Raw genomic sequence first — 21253 nt, forward strand, 5'->3', positions numbered from 1 at the left:
CAAAAATCAAGGCCATCCAAAACATGCCCGAGCCAAGAAACCTGCACGAGCTGAAAAGTCTACAAGGACGACTAGCCTTCATCAGACGCTTCATCTCCAACCTTGCAGGGCGTTGTCAACCGTTTAGTCGACTCATGAAAAAGGATGTTCCATTCATATGGGACGAAGCGTGCCACAATGCTTTTGAAAGCATAAAAAAATATTTATCAAGTCCACCTGTCCTGGGGGCGCCTGTGCCCGGGAAACCACTCATATTATACATCGCCGCTCAGGAAAGTTCAGTGGGAGCACTCTTGGCCCAGGAAAACGAATTCCAGAAAGAAGGAGCGCTTTACTACCTGAGTCGAACGCTCACCGGCGCCGAGTTGAACTACTCCCCAATAGAGAAAATGTGCCTTGCCTTAGTGTTTGCCATCCAGAAGCTCAGACATTACATGCATGCTTACACCATCCACTTGGTTGCTAAAGCTGACCCGGTTAAATATGTCATGTCCAAGCCAGTCTTGACAGGGCGACTAGCTAAATGGGCGTTGATTCTCAATCAATACGAGATCATTTGCGTCCCAGCTAAAGCCGTCAAGGGACAAGCATTAGCAGACTTCCTTGCCGATCATCCAATCCCAGCCGATTGGAAAATCTCAGACGACTTGCCTGACGAGGAGGTATTCTACATTGACATATTTCCGAGATGGACGATGTTTTTCGACGGATCCGCACGAGCAGACGGAGCGGGGGCAGGAGTAGTATTCATGTCACCGCAAAGGCAAATACTACCTTACTCATTCCAACTAAGCGAATTGTGCTCCAACAACGTCGCTGAGTACCAGGCACTAATCATCGGGCTTCAAATGGCGATCAACATGGAAATCACAACCCTTGAGGTATATGGCGACTCTAAGCTCATAATTAGTCAACTCTTGACTGAATATGAGGTGAGGAAAGATGATCTCGTTCCGTACTTCCGATTGGCAACTCAGCTGCTACAAAAGTTCGAGGCCGTAACACTAGAACACGTGCCGAGAAAAGAAAATCAAATGGTAGACGCTCTCGCCAACCTAGCCTCGAGTATGACACTAGGGGAAGACGAAGCTGCAGATGTGCCAATTTGCCAAAGATGGGTTATCCCCCTCGCCACCGAAATGATACTAGATGATACAAATGTCATCTCGGTACTTCCAGTCGATGTTGAAGAATGGAGACAACCATTGATTGACTACTTGGAGTATGGAAAACTTCCAAATGATCTGAGACACCGCTCTGAAATACGTCGACGAGCACCTCGCTTCCTCTACTACAAAGAAACACTCTACCGGCGCTCTTTCGAAGGAGTACTTCTGAGATGCCTAGGTGAGGAAGAAGCCAATCAAGCCATGGAAGAAGCACACTCAGGCGTGTGCGGGGCGCATCAATCTGGACCAAAGCTACATTTCCAGCTCAAGAGAATGGGTTACTACTGGCCAAGTATGGTGAAGGATTGCCTGGAACATGCCAAAAGGTGCCAAGCCTGCCAATTCCACGCCAACTTCATACATCAACCACCTGAACCATTACACCCTACAGCTGCTTCATGGCCATTCGATGCATGGGGATTGGACGTCGTGGGACCAATTACTCCAAAGTCGTCTGCAGGAGAAGCTTACATCCTAGCTGCAACAGATTATTTCTCCAAGTGGGCTGAAGCCATACCCCTAAGGGAAGTAAAAAAGGAAACTGTTGTCCGCTTCATCAAAGAGCATATCATCCACAGGTATGGTGTGCCTCGGTACATTATCACTGACAATGGAAAACAGTTCTCCAACCGACTTGTAGACGAACTCTGTGAGAAATACAAGTTCAAGCAGCACAAGTCTTCCATGTATCATGCTCCGGCCAACGGTCTCGCAGAAGCATTCAACAAAACATTGTGCAACCTCTTAAAGAAGGTGATCGGCCGAACAAAGAGAGACTGGCACGAAAGAATAAGCGAAGCACTTTGGGCATATAGGACAACGCATAGGACTCCTACCCAAGCTACCCCTTATTCTCTCGTATATGGCGTAGAAGCTGTTTTACCGCTAGAAAGTCAAATCCCCTCACTTAGGATGGCTATACAAGAAGGCTTGACTGATGAAGAGAATGCAAAGTTGCGCCTTCAAGAGTTGGAATCACTCGACGAAAGAAGGCTCGAAGCTCAACAACACTTGGAATGCTACCAAGCACGGCTATCCAAGGCATTCAACAAGAAGGTCCGCCCAAGGTCTTTCCAAACCGGAGATCTCGTCCTTGCATTACGAAGGCCTATCATCACGACTCACAAGACAAAAAGCAAGTTCACATCAAAGTGGGATGGACCGTACGTAATACAAGAGGTCTACACAAACGGCGCCTACTTGATCATGGCAGAAGACGGCTTGAAGATCGGTCCCATCAATGGCAGATTCTTGAAGCGTTACTACCCCTAAAAGGCTACGGCACAAGGCTCCTGGCCCGCAAGAGCATAAACTGTGTACGGCAAAATCATCATCAAAATCACTATAAAAAAAAAAAAAAAAAAAAATCATCACCATTTGAACTACGTTATGACTTGATCCCTCATCAACCGGGGGTACGTAGGCAACTTGAAACTTCAAAACTTCAAGTACAGTCACATCACCAACAAAAACACAAACACTTTGAAGAATAAATAGCAAATTCAAGATATGAATATTTTATTTCTTTAAAGAAATGATTTGGTTACAAAGCCATATTACAAAGGTGAGCACTACGCCAACGTCACCACCAAGGGAAAACTGTGACCAAAAGGCATTGCACAGCAAAACCCCACCTGCAACACATGGTGCGCACACCCGAAGCAAGTGGACCTCCAAGTCAGCCGCGCGACCTCGTCTGCAAACACCTTCTTTTCCATTGACTCTTCTTCTTCCTCTCATAAAAGTTGCACAATCACCCACAAACGAAAGGAAGACCCGCAGATACACAAAATCTGAATCCAGATGTGGTGTTTCTCTCTCTCTCCTATGCAGCGACGTCTCTCTCTCCTATGCAGCGACGTCTCTCTCTCCAAGCCACAGCAAAGACGAACCTGTAGCAACAAGAATGAAGCTGCAGCGGTTGAAGACGGGGAAAGCAACTCGGCCTTGTCATTCGAACCTACACTCGCATTCACTTTCTCTGACCGAGTCAAGCAGAGCAGACTTTTGATGCCTTCCTAGGTTCTTCGCCGGTTTAGCAACCTCAGCCTGACAGAGCACTATATAAAAATAAAATATATATATATATATTTATATATGCGGCAAACCGTCCTCAGCAATAAAACATACCTCACAGAGTGAAGGCAGCGCCCTCATTCATCTTCTCCATTGGTGGAAACATTTGCAGCGCCATCGAGGACGATAAACGGAAGCCCAAGCGGTTGTAGCAACCATGCTGCAGTCCTTCATCCTTCCGTCCACATGCTCTTTGCAACTCTCCTTGAAGCTTGCAGGATAATGAAGTTTGTTGTTGCTGCCCTAATTTTGATAATGGTGAGCTTTTCCTTTGCCGCAGTGAAGACTTCGGATGAACACGATGAACATCGACGTGACCGACTGCAGGGCGATGGGGTTGAAGAAGCTGCACCACTTTTTATCCAACACCGAGCTCACCACATGGCAGACGAGAAGAGCACGTCGCAGCAAAGAAACAGGACGGTGCAGTTAAGATTCAGGGCAGTAAGCTGGTGCAGTGTCTATGTAAAGACTACGCAATGCCCTATGTATGTATGCATGTGTGTATGAATGCGTGTGTATATATATATTGGTCTCAACAGGCTGCAAATAAAACCGGTCTGCATGTAGTGCAGTGACTGTGCAAACAGTGATCCGCATGCGATGCAATGACTGTGTAAAAAGCAATCCGCATGCAATGAAGATTGTGATAAGGTGATTGTGCAAGTGAAAAGATGGTCCGCATGCGAGAAGAACGCAATGCAGTGAGGAATGCCACCAAAAAAACCAACTGTGCTATCGTCAAGCCACTCACGAGTGTGTATTACTATTCGCAAGTCAATAATGGAAAAGGAAATGGGTGGTGATGACAAAATGATGCTTCCAGTCACCATCTAAAAAGAAATGGGTGCACTAGTCACCATCTAAAAGGAGGTGGGTGCATAGGGAAGTAATGCATCTTAGTCAGATATGCGTTTTATTTGCGTTTCAACACACCATACTGAATAAAATAAGACATGTCCATTAATATCTCCGAGAAATTACAAAAAAAAAAAAAAAAAAAAAAAAAAAAAAAAAAAAAAAAAAAAGAGCCTTCACGAATGTCACTTGTGTGAAGCCTCAGTACTTGGAGCCTTGATACTCGGTGGAACCCTAAAGGAGGGAGGCACTGAAGATAGCTTATTCAGAGCCTCAATACTTGGTCGAACTCCAGATGACGAAGGCAAAAAGTGCCTCTGGAATACATCCACAAACTTCCGATGGTCACTTTGAATTCGACCTTCGGAGTCCGTCAGCTGATCAAGCTTCCTCTTCATGCTCGTCGAATAATTATTTGCAAGCACATGCAACTCTCTATTCTCACGCTTGAGCTGCCTAATCTCTTGACTAAGAGCTGCCACCTCAGTTGTCAATGATTCAACCTGGCGAGTTCGAGCAAGTAAGCGTTGGCCCATGTTGGAAACAGAGTTCGCACACTGGACACTGAGAGCCTGGGACTCTTGAACAGCTAACTCATCGGACCGTCGTGAAAGTATCCTATTATCTTTAGGAGTGAGGAGGTTTCTAGCTACAACCGTAGCCGTTGTTGCATCCCTCATCACAGAGTCTTCAACTGTAAGAGGGCCATTAGAAGAAAAAAAAGAAGGGCGCCATACATCACCCTGACGCGGTGCACCTGTGTCGCTGCTAAGACTCAAATCTAAGCAAATGTTAAAAGGGGAAGTCATTTTCAAAAAAAATACTAAAAGAAAAAGGTTGGATGCAGTAAAGAGTAGCAGAGGTGATTTTTCACGGACAGGCAATCTTCAAATTGTGCGTGTTGAATACAATTGACACCTCTTTAAAAGGAGAGGCAGCACAACCATTCGTTCGTAAATCGAAGAAACACCACTCCCCGAATTTCAAAACCCGGATTTTTCTGCGTAAAGTCCGTCGACACTTCTCAGACACAATCTCAGCTTTCGGCTATCACGTGCAACTTTGTCAGATATCACTGATAAAGTTGAAAACGTGTGAGGTCCATTACGCCAACTACCGCACTTCTGCCGACAAGCGTGGGTGACAAGGCCACGCTCACCCTACCACTTGATGTTGAGAGCTCACCATATAATTCGACCTCCATCCTATAGCAAGACACATCTAGCTTGACTCGTCTTCCTTGCCAAGGGCATCTGCAACCAAAATTCAGTTTTCTTCCTCCCTGGAAGCGCCTCTTCAACCAAGCCACACCAGAGTAAAGGTATCTCATATCACTGGGGTTGAGAGCAAGAGTATCTCATAGCATGCTTTCTCCCTATCCTTTTCTTTGTCCTCCCTCTTCACTACGAAGACAAGGATAAAGAAAGCAATATGTCGGAACCTCCACTCAAGCTCCTGGTAAGGAACCGACTGCTTGGAACCTTTCCTGATTGCTCACCTAGCCGTGCTCTCGAATACGCATCGTCAACATCTTCTGCTTCCTCTTCGTCTACCACGTCTGCCTGGAAAACAGATGATGCAGGTGAAGATGATGCAGATGAAGATGATGCATCGAAGCATATGGAGACAGGCGCGACGAATGCATATGCTGATCGTCCGCTACTTCTTCAAAAGCAAAAGTATCTCATATCACTGGGGTCGAAAGCAAAGGTATCTCATATCATGCTCTTCCCCCGTCTTCTCATCTGCCCTTGCTCTTGCCTGCGGAACAAGGGGAAAGGAAGCAATCAGTCGGAACCTGAAATTAAATGTCCGACCAGGAACTGATTGCCCGGAACCTTTGCCTGGTTACTTACCTAGCGTTGCTCTCGAGTGCTCATCTTCAACTGCTAGTATGTCTCGAATTCCCTCAGCAAATGCTTCAAGAGTGTGGATCTGTTGACATCGGCTCTTTGCACTGAAGCTGCCAAGCATGAGTGAGTCGCTGAGAGGTGGTGCTCCGAGGAACCATTTAAAGGCAAAAGGTTGCACATCGCTTCAGCCATGCAAAAGAAATAAGCAGAGAAGAATGCAACACAACAAGCTGGAACAAATCATGAAGCACGAAGCCCTTCCCTGCATGACCACATAATCCAGACGGAGGAGTTCAAGTAAAGATCCAAGCTAGACACCGTTGCTCCAACCCAAAAGGCTCGAGAAGCTTTAACGACCTTTCGCTGGCACTGTCACCAAAGAGCAAAGTCTCGGTAATCCTTAAAGATCAAGTCACCAACTGGAAGAAGAGCCCATCGATCTTGAAGATCATACTGTTGACCAAACTGCTCAGGGTTCATATGAAAATGCTGCGAACTTCCTTGATCTTTCAAAGCATGCATGTCCTGAAACTGCTCATGGTCATGTTTAAGTTCGAAATCAAGCCTCAACGACCCTGACTCAAGATCAAAGTGTCCACCACCCTTGAGTCAAATCCAATTCAAGATTAAGTCTGAGGAAAGTCCTTTGGAGGAAACCAGAAAACTCCTCCAGCCTAGTTCAAGATCAAAGCTGTGGAAAGTCAACAAGCACAACAAAATACGTGCTGATTCATCCATTATCAAAGCCAAGGATCGTCTACTACGTGAAGCTCCTTGTGGTCCAATTTCATCCAAGATCAAGCCTCAACGGCCCTTGAAGAAATTTCAAACAAAATTCAAGAACAAGCCTTAACGGCACTTGAAGAAACTCCCAGACCAGTTCAAGATCAAGCCTCAACGGCCCTTGGATCGACATCTACATTAAGGGACTTCAAAACGCATCTTCTACGCGTGACAAGCACATGTATACTATGCGCCTTGAAGTGGGGGCATTTGTAGACATTGAAATTTCGTTAAAATAAATGTTAGCCATCGCATTAAAATTACATTTGTAAACATTGAAATTTTAGTGAAATAAATGTTGACCATTGCATTAAAACTACAACAATCCATCAAATTCACCTACAACAATCCATCCAAATTCACCTACAACCTCCACCCAAATTCATCTACAACATACACCCAAATTCACCTACAACAATCCATCCAAATTCACCTACAACCTCAACCCAAATTCACCTACAACATACACCCAAATTCACCTACAACAATCCATCCAAATTCACCTACAACCTCCACCCAAATTCACCTACAACAATCCATCCAAATTCACCTACAACCTCCACCTAAATTCACCTACAACATCCACCAAAATAAATGGATGGTGGTGGTTCATTCCCAAAGTCTATAAATAGGCTCCTCCATCAAAGAATCAAGGGAGGATTTTTACATACACTTTCTCTACTCCCAAATTGGAAGAGAAGTCACACCACACCAAAGCCTTGAAGCCTCGAAACTTAGAAGCTCTCAAGCAAATCCCGAAGGATCAAGAAAGCCCTCTTCGTTCTTCGTGAAATCCTCCTTCAAGATCAAGCCCCAACGCCCCTTGGAGAACTTCCACTCATTCAAGATCAAGCCCCGACGGCCCTTGAAGAAGGTGTTCATCACTCATCAACTGTTCGTCCAAGATCAAGCCTCGACGGCCCCTGGATCAGCAACACTACCTCTACGCGTTTCAAAGATAAAATCAGAGGCCAAATTCGTAGAAGAGATTGTAACCCCTAAATCATTAATACAAATATTATTTTGTACACGTGTTCTTGTCTCATTCGTTTCAGGAATTTTCCGTGTTCACAGGAATCAAGGCATGCAAGTTTATCTCTTAGCCATGTATTTCAACAGGACTCATCAACAAAAGGGGCACTGCCTCTAGTAATTTAAATGCAAGTTTAACTCTTGATCTTTCCATAAAAACTATCCAGGTGCAATCATGCATTATCAAAAAATATCAACCTGATCACATTTCCTAGCCTTCCACGTGTATGCATGTTGACTCATCAACTTAATATAATCACCATATTCCAAGAAAAATCACGTGCAACAACCCCATCCATGAATTCCAAGTCAATTTGACTTGTACCAACCACTTCTGTATCAGAAAGAGGACACGTAGGAGATTGCATGAATCTGGGGATTTATATGATGATCCCATTCGAATTGAAGACATATCAGATCAACTTTTCCAAACATCCTCTGGATATATCAAATATTAGGTTTAAATATCCCAGTTAATATTAAGAGATAATATCATGATTAAAATCATAATACTATTTTCTCAATAATAACTCAAATTCATTTCAACCACTTTATCATTCAACGGTCTAATATTCGCTTGTTCAATGGCCTCGATTGTTCGGGATGATGGTGTAATTTTGGGTCCAAACACCTCTAGAGATCACATTTTCAAGTTCTCCAACCATTGTGTGGTGTTTGAAGACAATCCTAACTATAAGTTAAGATTGTTTGGGAACTCGTTGGTTGGCCTAGCATCTCAGTGGTATTCTCTGTTGCCCCCTAATTTTATTGCTAACTTGGGGCAAATGGAGATGGCTTTTCATGAACAATTTTATAGGGTGGAGCCTGAGATGACTATCAATGATCTAGTGGAGGTGAAGCAATATGAGCATGAGTCTACAGAAGACTTCATGATGAGGTTTAGAAAGACAAGGATAAGGTGCCAATTCCCTATCAATCCTGCCCAACTTATATCCATTGCTCAGAAGGCATTGAGGCTGCCTTTGAGGAAAAAGTTTTATGATGTATAGTTCAATGAGCTGCAAGAATTAGTGATTGATGCCACAAAGTAAGAGAAGCTGTTGGTTGAAGAGCAACAATTGAAACACTCATCTAAGGTGCCTCCTTTCTATAAAAATAAAGCTGCAATTCACCAAGTAGAGTTTGAAGGTAAAGCTAGAAGAAAGTGATGGTCATGGAGGAAAATGAATTGAAATGTGTGCAGTAGAGATGACCACTCCCTTTAAACCTTTAATGGTAAAAAGGTTAGTCCAGCCAATCAAGGATCAGAAAGTGGTGATGAATGATGGTGGGTTTATCCCTATAAAACCCCCTAAATACTAGAGTTATTCTTTTGATTTAACCAAGACCTCAGAAATCTATGAAGAATTGGTGCGGACAAGAGTAATTGTGCCCGACAACACCAAAAAGATGCCTAAACCAGAAGAATTAAGAGGAAATAAGTATTATAAGCCGCACTATATCTTCAACCATTCCATAACTAACTGTGTCCAGTTCATGGATTGGATACAATACCTCATAATCAAGGGAAAATTGCTCTTAGAGAAACCCTAGGCTAATATGATGGTTGACACGGATCCCTTCCCAGAAGCCCCAATAAACATGATCAACCTGACTTGGGCTGAGAAAGGGAAAGGAAAAGTCACTTGGGAAGTAAAAGCAGAAAGAAGGCAATTTGACAGGCCTACAGAAGGAGCTATCAAGTTGCCCGAGAAACCCAAAGCAGCCATAGTTAAAGGACTGGTATTGTGTAATAAGTATCAATGTGAATGTGAGCTAGAAGTCCCAGCATCATGAGCTATTATTGATCAAGAGTTGATAAAAAAAAAGAGAGAAAAAAAAGCAAGAAGCCCGCACAAGCATAATACGGGCAGCTGAGAATGAGACTTCCAGAAATGTTTTCCAAAGATTAAGAGGAGATTTTAACCTAAAAACTTGTTCGAGGTATTCAGGAACCACGAAACCTCGGAAGAGGTAGAAGATAAAGAAGCCAAAATACCAAAATGGGTGGAGGTTAGGCCTCCTCAACCAAGTTATGAAGGTGGTGATGTCAGGATGAAAGGAAGAACAAAGGGCGTAGTATCCCCAATCACCAAGAAGGATTCTGCCCAACTCGGGCGGAAATGATGGGAGACTGGTCAAGGAAATGGGAGCTTATATGATTATGAGAGTCCAAAGCCCAGCTGCCCGCTGCAGAAGTTTGTATGATAAACCTCTAGCCCGCGTTCATAGCGGTCACTCCTTGCTCCCCATGCTAGATCCCTTGGCTGGATGCAACTGATAAATTTCTCTTTGCAAAAGGCACTGGCGTCCTCCCCGAAGGCATCCTGGAAAGCTTGGTCGGAAAACCAATGATATCTTCTTAGTACTAAAGCTCCCCACTTCAAGTCTGCCCGAGTCCTGCAAACTCTGAAGAAGTAGAGGCAAGAGAATGTGGAGTGATTGGTGGGTGAAGCCTCGACTAGAATGCGGGCAGGAGCCACTTCTTTATGAAACTCGACATTGGGTGCCCGAAGCTCGGGAAAGTACCACTGCAACCATAACTGGACCATTCAGGTTGGCCTATTGAGGTTGGTTTCAAATGGTTCACCCTTAGTCATTTCAAACAGAAGATGGTAAAGATGGGCAAGGAGAAAAGGGCACGTGGCCACGTCATCAAAATTATGTAGAGCTTCCACCAAAGGGATCCATTCAACCTTTACTCCTTTGGACTTGTTGGGGAAGATGTGCTTGTTGAGCCAGTACAACAAGAAGTACATATGTTTTTAATCTTTGTTGGCATTAGAAGATGAGGGCCCAAAAATCTTCTTAACAAACGGGATAAAGCTTGGAAAGGAAGTCCCATAACTATTGAAAGTAGCAGGGTTGTACCCTAACTGAGTTATGAGATCAGAGGTGTCCGAGCTCTCAGCAGTCAGGCGAGAAGAGGGAGACCAGTTATGGGTGACGTCTACGACTCTGCCCGATGGCCTTAGCCTGAAGACTTAAGCCATGTCAAGAATGGTCGGGGATATGAGACCCATCCCAAAATCGAAGGTGTTGGTCCCCGAATTCCAGAATATAAAAGTTGTGGTCAGTAACTCAGGCTTGGCAATTATGGTGGTCTTAAAGAGCATTATCAGCTCATATATATGTTATTGTTCATCCACTTTTGCTTGAAAGTAGGCTCGAGCTTGTTTATCCACTACGTCCAGCCTTTGTATTTCATCAAAGGAAAACCCCTACGATGGTTCGACCACTTGGAGGCCGAAATGCCCGACTTAGCCAAGTACGAGGTTGAGAATGAACCAGGTGGCCTTGGGCATGTTGTTTTCCACTGAAATAGGGACCTTGGAGGTCCAGGTAGGTCTTAGAGAATGTACTCCCTCTTCATCGAAGAAAAGAGAAGTATTGAGGCCAGCCCGAGGGCGATGAAGGCCGTTGAGCAAATGGTGCATGGTAGCAATCCCTTCGCAAGACTCATATGCAGATTGAATAGTTTTGGGTGCCATTGAGTTTGGAAGAAATATGAGAAGAAGATTGGGAATAAGGGGCAAGAATTGAGAGCAAAAGAATTCTAAAGGTTTTGAGAAATCTGGGATTTTGGAAGCTCGGAGGATTAAAATTGCTAAGGTACTTGGCCAAAGGATTTAAGTGAAGATTATATAGTAGACAATTATTTAACATTTAAAATAGTGGGTTAGTGCAAATGTTTAGTTAACCAACGACTGTTTTAAATGGTGCAAGTCCCGAGTAAAAGCATGCGACAGCTGTTGAATCATCATTAATGCCTCGATTTGCAGACTCAACAATGATTAAAGGGGGCACTATTTGGGTTAATATTTGAATATTGGGCTTGAATGAAGGAAAGCCCAAGGATGCCAACTAAAAGAGAGACTTGCCCAAAGCCCAGCATCAAGCCCAGAAACAAATTGAAGCCTTCTCAGCCAAGATACAAGCCACATGTCTATAATTGAAATGACAAGTAATGGAGACTGACCTACTATCAGCCAAAGAACACTTTCCAATGGCATTACTAGTAAAAAGTTGATGACTCACTACCCTCCAAGTGCTTTCGGGTAAGAGCAAAAGCTACAACAATCATGCCAAATTGTTTATAAAAGGGAAGACAAAACCCAGAGACAAAGGACACTTAACTAATCAAACAAACAAACATAGAAACTTTGCTATCAAACCAGATTTGCATCCAAAAAACTAAAATCATCCCAGATTCAGTATTTTTAGTGATAGTTCTTTAGAAAAGCTATCTCTTGTCTAGTATAAAAGCTTTGCTACCTCCCTTAGTGTTGTAGTATTGATTCCCTCGTGTAAACTTGTTTACCATCCATCCCTTTTTAGCATATAACCCCTGTAAATTCAAAGAGAAATGACTGCAAGAAGTTCAACCTTGCCAGACAAGGTGAAATCTTGCCCGAAGCTCTTTGTTTGTTTTCTAATTTAGTAGATCTATTGCTTAATGTATTCTCCAGCATGTATTCAAGTTATTTCCACTTGTTTTTCTATTTTAAAAGTCCCATTTGCATCTGGATTTGGTTAGCTTAATGGATATGTTTTCATTAAGAGCAGTTTAGGATCAAACAAATAACTTAAGGGGCTCTGGACTCCCTTCATTCAAACATACAAGACCATGAACTAAAAGTCCTTGCTTACAAGGCAAGAAAAAGAACTTAATACAGACTTAACCCATATGTGACAATCCTTTGATAACAAGAAGTTAGGGTAACTTGGGGCTCAAGTAATCAACTTAAAACACACTTGTTCTACATCTGCTATACTGAGATAGCAGTGGCACGCCTAAGCATTTAGTTAGTTTTGATTGCGAGCCTCAAGGCCTACACCTAAGGCCCCACAAAGGCACCTTTCAAAACTAACTTTAAGTTCTTATTGTAGCACACCAGGCAAGCAAGAGCTCGACTACCAAACATAAACATCTAAAGTGCCAATTCCTTGGGGAGCTATGCTGAGGTCCAAGGAGTGTTATCCAGAGAAATCTTTGCCCGAACAAGTTGTTCTAAATATATTTAATTCATTACATCAAAGATGAAGACATGGAATTTGGGTTTTAGGGTTTCTCAAAACAATCATCAGAAGAGTTTACGCACGCGATGTATCATGAACTACTCTCGTTAATCTATTCTTCATTAAAGACTGAAAAAATTACGAATTGTAGGCCTTCGATTTCTTCCCTTCGACTTCAGGGGGCGGTTTCTCCTTGAATGGTAGGAACTCCTTTCCACCCATGAAAGGTTGAAGAACTTTTGGTACGTTTACACCCTCTTCAGTCTGGTAGTTCTCGAGAATGCAGCATACAGTTCTCTCAGTCGCTGTAAGAGTCGAGTTCAATAAGTGAACATATTGCTTTGTCTGCTCTTTGCTCTGCAAAAGAACAAGGGCACAATGAGTAAAAATATAATATTTCAATAGGTAACCATACATTCTATGTTTTTTTATATAGGAAACGGTAGACCATACATTCTATGTTCAATTAACACCATATGAACAGAATTTTTCCTAAATTTGATCAGAGCATACAGTTCAATGGTATATGACCTACTGTAAAAGTATTATTCATCTTATTTTCAATTAAATTTCCGAGGCACGAATTATAAATCTTTACGTTAATTAGGAGTACATTCCGCAGTAAACAGAAATGTGAAATAATGTCGGATTTCCGAGGACATACCTTTTTCTGCCCATATCGAATTTCTAACTTTCTTGACTGGTAGTCCGTACAGTTTGAACAAGAAGCCAGCATTTTTGCTTAAAGAGAAGCTGAAGGGAGACAAAAACAGCATTTTTTGATCTACGGAAGCCATGTTCATCACAAGGAATCAAGCCATTGGCCTTCTGTTGATTTTCTTGGGCATCTCCGGCTTGCCCGATGACGGCGTATCCGGAGCTAGATGTTTAAACGAGAAGGTGGAGAATCTGGGGAAGCCTCGAGTTTTCAACTCAATTGGAGCAGATGAAGGTTTTTTTGCCACAAGCAACAGAAAAGTGCCGTCTTCTCCTGACCCATTCCACAATAGGTAGGTTTTCCAGAACAACACAAATATCTTGCTTAGTAGAAGTAGAAGCTCCTATATTGTCAGGAAAGTTCAGACATTTTTTGTACTTTTTGGATCCTTTTTTTATATATACAATGTATTTTGAGAACCTTAGATTTATAGGTTTACAAGAAATTATATGTTTTTGGCCTCTGGTAAATGTGAGTTTTGTTACTGCAAATTCGAAAGTATAAATATCATATCCAGCATATAGTTTATTGGGAAAAGTTCTTTTAAGAGTAACAAATATGATACAAGCTTATTGATTTGATTGAAGGGAAATGATACTATTTATTAGCTTAGTTAGCGTTCCGGGAGAATCTAATCATCAGTCAGTTCTTAACAATTTCTGTAAAGCAAGAGGCGAAGCTTCGTAGACAGCTTTGCCCCTTCGTCGTTTCTGGCAAAACTGCAAGTTCATGAGCAAGTGAATGAAAGAGTCATGTTCCTTAAAGGAGTGACCATCTTTGTGTTTTCTTCCCTTCCCTTGTCCCCTCAAAGCCCTATTTTAGTAGACTAGGCTTGTAACCGTAACATATTTAAGTAGGCTCGAGAGCTTCGCTCAGCGAAATGGCCTTACTATTATATTCATAAAACACTTTTTTCAAATCCCGGCAATAATTCTTACATGTAACTGGAGATATAAACTCTCTTCACGTGACTTTTTCGTGTGTAATGTGAAAGAGAAAAGGGATATAAAATCATATTATACATGCTCAATTCCAATCAACAAAACTATGGGTGGCTTTGATGTTGAATACATAAAATTATTGAAGCAACCATACAAAGTAGGGAAATAGACAAGATCATATGAGCTGGGAAATGGGAATCTCCATGTCATATTGTGGACAAGAAAGATAATCTAAAATTTGATGCTTCAAAATCATCGCGCTTTTGACTTCGACAGCAAAGCAAGATTGCAAATACAGTAATTTCCACGATTTTGATCCTAATCATGCAAAAAATTGAACAATATTTGGCTACTAAAAAATAAGTAGAACTCCTACTCAAAACTCTTAGTATTTTAATTACAGAGCTTTGTGCCTATAATTAAAACCGTTTATACTATGAATCACATTGTAAATATCATATTTGCAAAAAAAATAGATTAAAACTAAGGTCATCTAGTCAATCTATTGTAGCAAATACATAGACGGTTTATAATACTTTTACCAATACTGGTAATTTGTTTTTAAACAGTTTGATGACTAAACAATCTTAGTTGTAATTGATTTTTTGCAGAAGCGATCTTTAAAGGGTGATTTATAATATGAACGGTTCTGATTATAAATACGAACTAATATAAATTGACAACGAACAATTTTGAGAAATTTTAAGTACGAGTTCCTACTCATACTTTCATTTTAAAAAATAAAATTAAAAAAATAATAAAAAAGAAATGAAGCTCCAAAAGGCTGTCACGATTTATTCTGTACAACGCAAAATTTCCAATGCGGGTGCAAACTGAAAGCAGCTTATAGGAAAAGCGATTGGGAAAGAAATTTGATTTCTTCATTTCAACATCATCGTCAGTTTTTTCAAACCGAATCCCCGGACGAAGTTGAAGAACGGCTTTTCAAACGCTTTGAGAATCGACGTTGATGTGAATTCCTGACGACCTTGTTTCAAATGATCATGGTGGCGATGGCGAACCCTGCAGCAGAAGAAAAAATAGATTTCTATCAGAAAGGGGACGATGCGACTGCAGAATGTATGAACAATTTACCCTTTCAATGTTCAAAGTAAAACTCAACGTAAATCAACTCTGTTAAACATTACGTAATTAAGGTTTCTTGCGGCGCAAGCATACTCCTCATCAGATATAACTGTGCATATCAGAAATCAGAAGGCAAAATATGAATCTTGTAGGACAAACCAAAACAAAACAAGTTGATCTGAATATATTTAATTCATTACATCAAAGATGAAGACATGGAATTTGGGTTTCAGGGTTTCTCAAAACAATCATCAGAAGAGTTTACGCACGCCATGTATCATGAACTTCTCTTGTTAATCTATTCTTCATTAAAGACTGAAAAAATTACGAATTTTAGGCCTTCGATTTCTTCCCTTTGACTTCAGGGGCTGGTTTGGCCTTGAATGGTAAGAACTCCTTTCCACCCATGAAGGGTTGAAGAACTTTCGGTACGTTTACACCCTCTTCAGTCTGGTAGTTCTCGAGAATGCAGCATACAGTTCTCTCAGTCGCTGTAAGAGTCGAGTTCAATAAGTGAACATATTGCTTTGTCTGCTCGTTGCTCTGCAAAAGAACAAGGGCACAATGAGTAAAATACAATATTTCAAAAGGTAATCATAAATTCTATGTTCAATTAAAACCATATGAACAGAATTTTTCCTAAATTTGATCAGAGCATAGGGTTCAATGGTATATGACCTACTGTAAAAGTATTATTCATCTTATTTTCAATTAAATTTCTGAGGCACAAATTATAAATCTTTACGTTAATTAGGAGTACAGTCCGCAGTAATCAGAAATGTGATATAACGTCAGATTTCCAAGGACCTACCTTTTTCTGCCCATATCGAATTTCTAACTTTCTTGACTGGTAGTCCGTACAGTTTGAACAAGAAACCAGCTCTCTGTATGTCTGAGATGCAGGAAACCATCCTTCCAGATCATACTTCTTTGCTGCGGCATCATTCAAAGCACCAGAAACGATGGACACAATATGATAGGGGAGCCCTAACTGAAAGTGACAATTCAAAATATCAACCTTAGAAATGACACGTATAAACAGAAGATGCACATCTACATTATCCATAAAAAAGTATCCGACTTTCTTCCACAAAAAGCAGGGATTGATGTTGCATCAATCTCTCTGACCAATACAATGGCAAACATGCAATTTAAATATTTTCGTCCCTAAAAGTATAATAAACACAAACCTAAAAGTATGGTCTATGTGCTATAGAAGCCATTTGACACTCCAAAGTGACAGAGTCACTAAATAGCGATTTCCAGACTTGACAAAATAATAAAAAAATATGATAAGGAAACAAGAAAGTCCTCAGGGAATAAATTTATACCGCTTGATAAAATTCCTCTGAGTTTTTGATCATTTCCTCATGCATTTCCCAAGAGTCATTGCCATTTGGGCTTGTAATACAGAATTGTTCAACTTTCTCGAACTGATGAACCCTAAAAATTCCCAAGGTATCTCGACCATGTGAACCAGCTTCTTTACGGAAGCAGGATGAGTATCCAGCATATCTGAGAAAAAAAAAACCCTAAAAATTAATGAGCAGAATAAATATATCATCTTTTATACATGAATTTTCCAACAGCATGTTACTACCTTAAGGGTAGCTGGGATGGATGAATCCAATCATCTAGATGATATGCACAAAGTGGCTGTTCAGCTGTAGCAATCAGATATTTGTCATCACCTTCACCAGTAACCTGTTCCACAAAAATAAATTAGTCATCCTCACATAAGGTAAACCAAATGTAGAAAATATGATTTCAATGATGGATTCACTAAAACTTTAGAATGAAAAACATCCACAATACCAAAAAATTCTAGTCTCTTAACAAATTAACACGAAACAAAGCCCACATATTTATAAGTTAAAATTTCACAAAATACGACCTAAAGCATGGGTGCCAACTCTATATGGCCCTATAAAACAAAAACTATTGGCAAATATTACCAGAAATTACCTTGTAAAGTTCCTCATCAAATTGGGCTAATTGAGCGCACTTCCCCATGATATCTTTTCTCATGAAAAATGGGGTCTGCAGTTCTGTATATCCTCTTTTCTCAAGAAAATCAAGACCGAAGTTTATTAGAGCTTGATTAAGGCGTACACCAGCACCTTTCAGGTAAAAACCTCTACCTCCAGCCACTTCAGCGCCTATACATTTTAAGCAGATTGAGTTAAAAACAGTCTAGTACAGAACTAGGCAAATCTGGAGATTATACATGCCATATTCCCATGCCATGTTTAGTAAAAATGTAAAATCATCCATAACTTTTTCAATTCTTTTCAAACCCCATAGACCCCGAAACAGAATGGACTCGATACCTTTCTTCAAGTCTGCGATCCCAAGAAGCTCAACAAGCTCAACATGGTTTTTTAGTTTTGGCTCCACTCGTTTGTCACCCCATGATCTAACCACAGCATTATTCTCCTAAAATACATAAAAACCCCACATCAGAATAAGCATTACATAGAGCAATGGTAAAAGCAAAATCGATGTGCCAAATCATTACCTCATCTTTGCTGATGGGAACCGAATCATGCACAAGGTTTCCAACGATTTCCAATTTTGAATTCAACTGTGTTAAAGCTTCTCGCACTTCAACTTCTTTCTCTGCCGCCAACCTTTTATTGTCCTCTGTGTCCTTTATCACCTCAGTTGCATCCTCTCCCGCCTTTCAATCCAAAATTTTTTAACATTCAGTCCATAAATAAAAATACTCATATTTCAATAAGACACATGCATACTTAAAGAAAACAAATTCAGTCAAACCGCACTTGATGGCATATAAGAATCTGTTCTAATCTTTAAGAGAGAGAATAAAAATCTTATTCATGGTTTAGTGACCTAGGTTTCCACACTCATTCTCATATCTGCATATGCAGAGGGGTCTGCATTACATTCACATGCCAACGAGTGCAGTATTAGACATACTAATATGAACACTCAAGTAAGCATCACCATCACCGTTGCAATTCCATGCAACCACACCAACCCTAGTTAAGCAAATTCCTAATCCATTTCAAAATCGATTGAACTTATTTTTCAAAATCAACGATCTGAAAACAAATTCTCAAAATTCTGTAATTTAAACTAGCAACAGGAAATCAAGGCAAACAAATCCTAGTGGGAAAATATACTGAAACAGACCTAACTTAATGGCGCCGAGAACCGAGATATGATTTTTACAAGTAATTACAATCCAAAATTTCAGGATTAAGAACCCTAATAATGCATTTTCGTAAAACTACCCGAGAATCAAGATAACATTCAGTTAATAAAATTAACAGAGAGACGAAATACTCACAATCCTGAGCTGAGCAACTCGCTTGTTGATCTTGTTGAACTCTTTCCGAAGGCTCTCGAGCTCGAATTGACCTAAAAATTCACATCATTTCACCACAAAAATCAATACTTTAATCCTAATCAAATTCATTCAAAACAAATCTCAATGCTTATGAAAAACTCAAGATTTTTTATAGACATTTTTGAAAAACTCAAGGTTTTAGAGGGAGAAAGAGATAGATATATATAGAGAGATGGAAGATTACGCTGGCGCCATTCTATGTCGAGCTGGATGACCTCGTCGACGATCTCAACGTCTTTGAACCGGCGTCGTTGAGATTCCCGGATGATTTCGGGGTTGTTGCCCTTCTCCTCTCTGAACAGATTGATGTCCAGCATCTTTCTCTTCCTCCGATTGCGAGTGTGCGACTGCGGATGGAAATTTTGGAATCGGAAAAAGTTGGAAGCTTTGCAGAAGAACAACGCAGGCTAACAGTCACTGAATGAGAGTAGTTTACCCCTAAAACCCTAGTTTTTTTGGGCCCATGATTTGGGTCAATCCAGGTTTCCCAAAGCCCATGTCTTTTATCTTTTCCGAAACAACTAATGACTCGTTTACTAATCTAAATCGAGGAGAAATTGGGTTGAGGAATAAATATAATTAGATTCACATTATAGTTGTCTACTAAACTATCTGAAATCGAAGTAGGAATGATATTAGTTTTATACAAGTTGTTTACTAGTTCACTTGAATCGAAATTAAAACTCACTTGATTACTAAATTTTCCTCATTCAAAATAAATAATTTTCATGCTAATTAATAAAATTTCATTTTATATAATAAAATGTATCATATAAAAATAATTAAAGAAAGTTTTCTTTTAATAAAAAGCTAGGCACTTTCGAGTATATGGAGTTCACATGGTTTGATGAAAAAATAACACAAAGTTTACAAAGATCGTTCGATAAGTATTTTTAAACGACTCAAAAAACTTTTTGATAAAATAGTTTTTGAACTAAACCTTACTAAAATATAAGTTAATTATGAAAAAAACACTTGAAGTGCTTTCAACAAGAAGCACATAACTGTTACTATTATCTCTAAAAGCGCTTTCAATCATTTAAAAGCATTTTTCAAATGATCCCTGGTCTTTAATGGGCAACATACGCTCTTTGGGATTATCTCGAGTGTGAATGTGACTGAATATGTTGAGAGTGTGCATTTGCTCTTGTCCAACATTTCAGATGAACAAACACCTCTGGTAGCAGCACCTGTTACACCTTTGATCCAACAGGTTCCTGTGAAAGCCACTCGCACTAAGTTCACTCTCTGGAAAGAAGATCGGGAAAGACGATAACTATCTAGTTTGGCCAACTTAGGATTAATTAGTCTTGCGCTTCGGCGATTCTTAAGATTTCTGCATCTTCTGTTATAGTGCAGCCAAGGTTCTAAAAGACGCTAGATGTTAGTCGGGTGGCGAGCTGGAACCTAGTACCTGAATGACTAGACAGAGCTTAAGTGGGCGCCTAGGCGGACTAGGCAGATTTAAGTAAATCTATTATATTTCGTGTAAATAAGTATCTGTTTATACTTAAAATATATATAATTTTATCATAAACTATAAAATAGAGTGATAAATAAATAAATATATATATATATATATTATGAAGTATTGGAATATAATGAAAACATAGAGAGCAAACATATAATGTGTGTTTATTTAAGTGTTCAATAAGTCTCTTACAATTTATTGGAAATAATAAAATGCAAAAGGAAAGTTATCTATTTTTTGCAACCTAGGCATGTATCTAGGCGGGTTTGGACAGGCTAGGCGGGCGCCTCATCAGCATCATTTATAAATTTTCAAACCCCTAGGCATTAATCGGGGCGGTGGCTAGCCGCCTAACGCCTAGGCAGGCCTAGACGGCGCTAGACGGAGATTTTTAAAACAATGATTGGAATATACGTTGTAGTTGACACCAGTGTCTAATAACTTATATAGCATACCATTAGCTCTGGGTTTGGTTTGTGACCTGAAGGCCAGTGAAGGTAAGTTGGCTGTTAAGTGTTTCAAAATTCTTTATAACGAATAGAAAAACTATGTCTTTGGGAAAATTGACGTTTTGTGTAGAGTTTTTTTTATTTTTTTTACACAAGTGATATTGGGGAGAAAGATTTGAACTTGAGAATGCATTTAGTTTTATGATTCCTCTCTTTATCTTTTGGAAAAACAGATTTTGGTGATGGTAATTGTTCATGCATGACTTGTTATCTTTTCATATTGGTGATGTTGTTGCATCACTTTCGTATGAAAAGAAAAACATGAAACATACATTTAGACAACACAAAACATACATTTAGACAAGAGATAAAAGAAAGTTGAGAGATAGGTTTTTGAGCATATGTTAACTTTGTTGTAATACCTA

At 40.3% G+C, this 21253-nt stretch overlaps 1 protein-coding gene and 1 long non-coding RNA gene across 4 annotated transcripts; both read right to left on the minus strand.

Annotated features, from left to right (window-relative positions):
* Positions 1-12777: 12777 nt before the first annotated feature.
* Positions 12778-14032, minus strand: LOC103408551 (uncharacterized). Its single transcript, XR_011580216.1, has 2 exons — positions 13455-14032; positions 12778-13147 (listed from the first exon to the last, which is right to left on the minus strand). It is a non-coding gene; the product is annotated as an uncharacterized lncRNA (long non-coding RNA).
* A 1107-nt stretch (positions 14033-15139) lies between these two features.
* On the minus strand, positions 15140-19383 carry LOC103433959 (serine--tRNA ligase-like). Of its 3 annotated transcripts, XR_001789798.3 has the most exons (11): positions 19093-19383; positions 18849-18919; positions 18054-18215; positions 17866-17971; positions 17501-17694; positions 17136-17239; positions 16867-17050; positions 16347-16526; positions 15864-16078; positions 15598-15644; positions 15140-15472 (listed from the first exon to the last, which is right to left on the minus strand). XR_001789798.3 is itself a non-coding variant. In XM_017331723.3 (10 exons), the coding sequence occupies exons 1-9, from the start codon at positions 19223-19225 to the stop codon at positions 15869-15871; spliced, it is 1344 nt and encodes a 447-aa protein (XP_017187212.1). In that variant the 5' UTR covers positions 19226-19383; the 3' UTR covers positions 15140-15472; positions 15864-15868. The 3 variants fall into 3 exon arrangements, 2 of the variants coding, with proteins under 2 accessions (XP_017187212.1, XP_008370495.1); XM_017331723.3 differs by lacking the exon at positions 15598-15644; XM_008372273.4 differs by lacking the exons at positions 15140-15472; positions 15598-15644 and having other exon boundaries at positions 15682-16078.
* Positions 19384-21253: the final 1870 nt, after the last annotated feature.

Source organism: Malus domestica, chromosome 04, assembly GCF_042453785.1.
Source record: "Malus domestica chromosome 04, GDT2T_hap1".
Taxonomy (NCBI): Eukaryota; Viridiplantae; Streptophyta; class Magnoliopsida; order Rosales; family Rosaceae; genus Malus; species Malus domestica.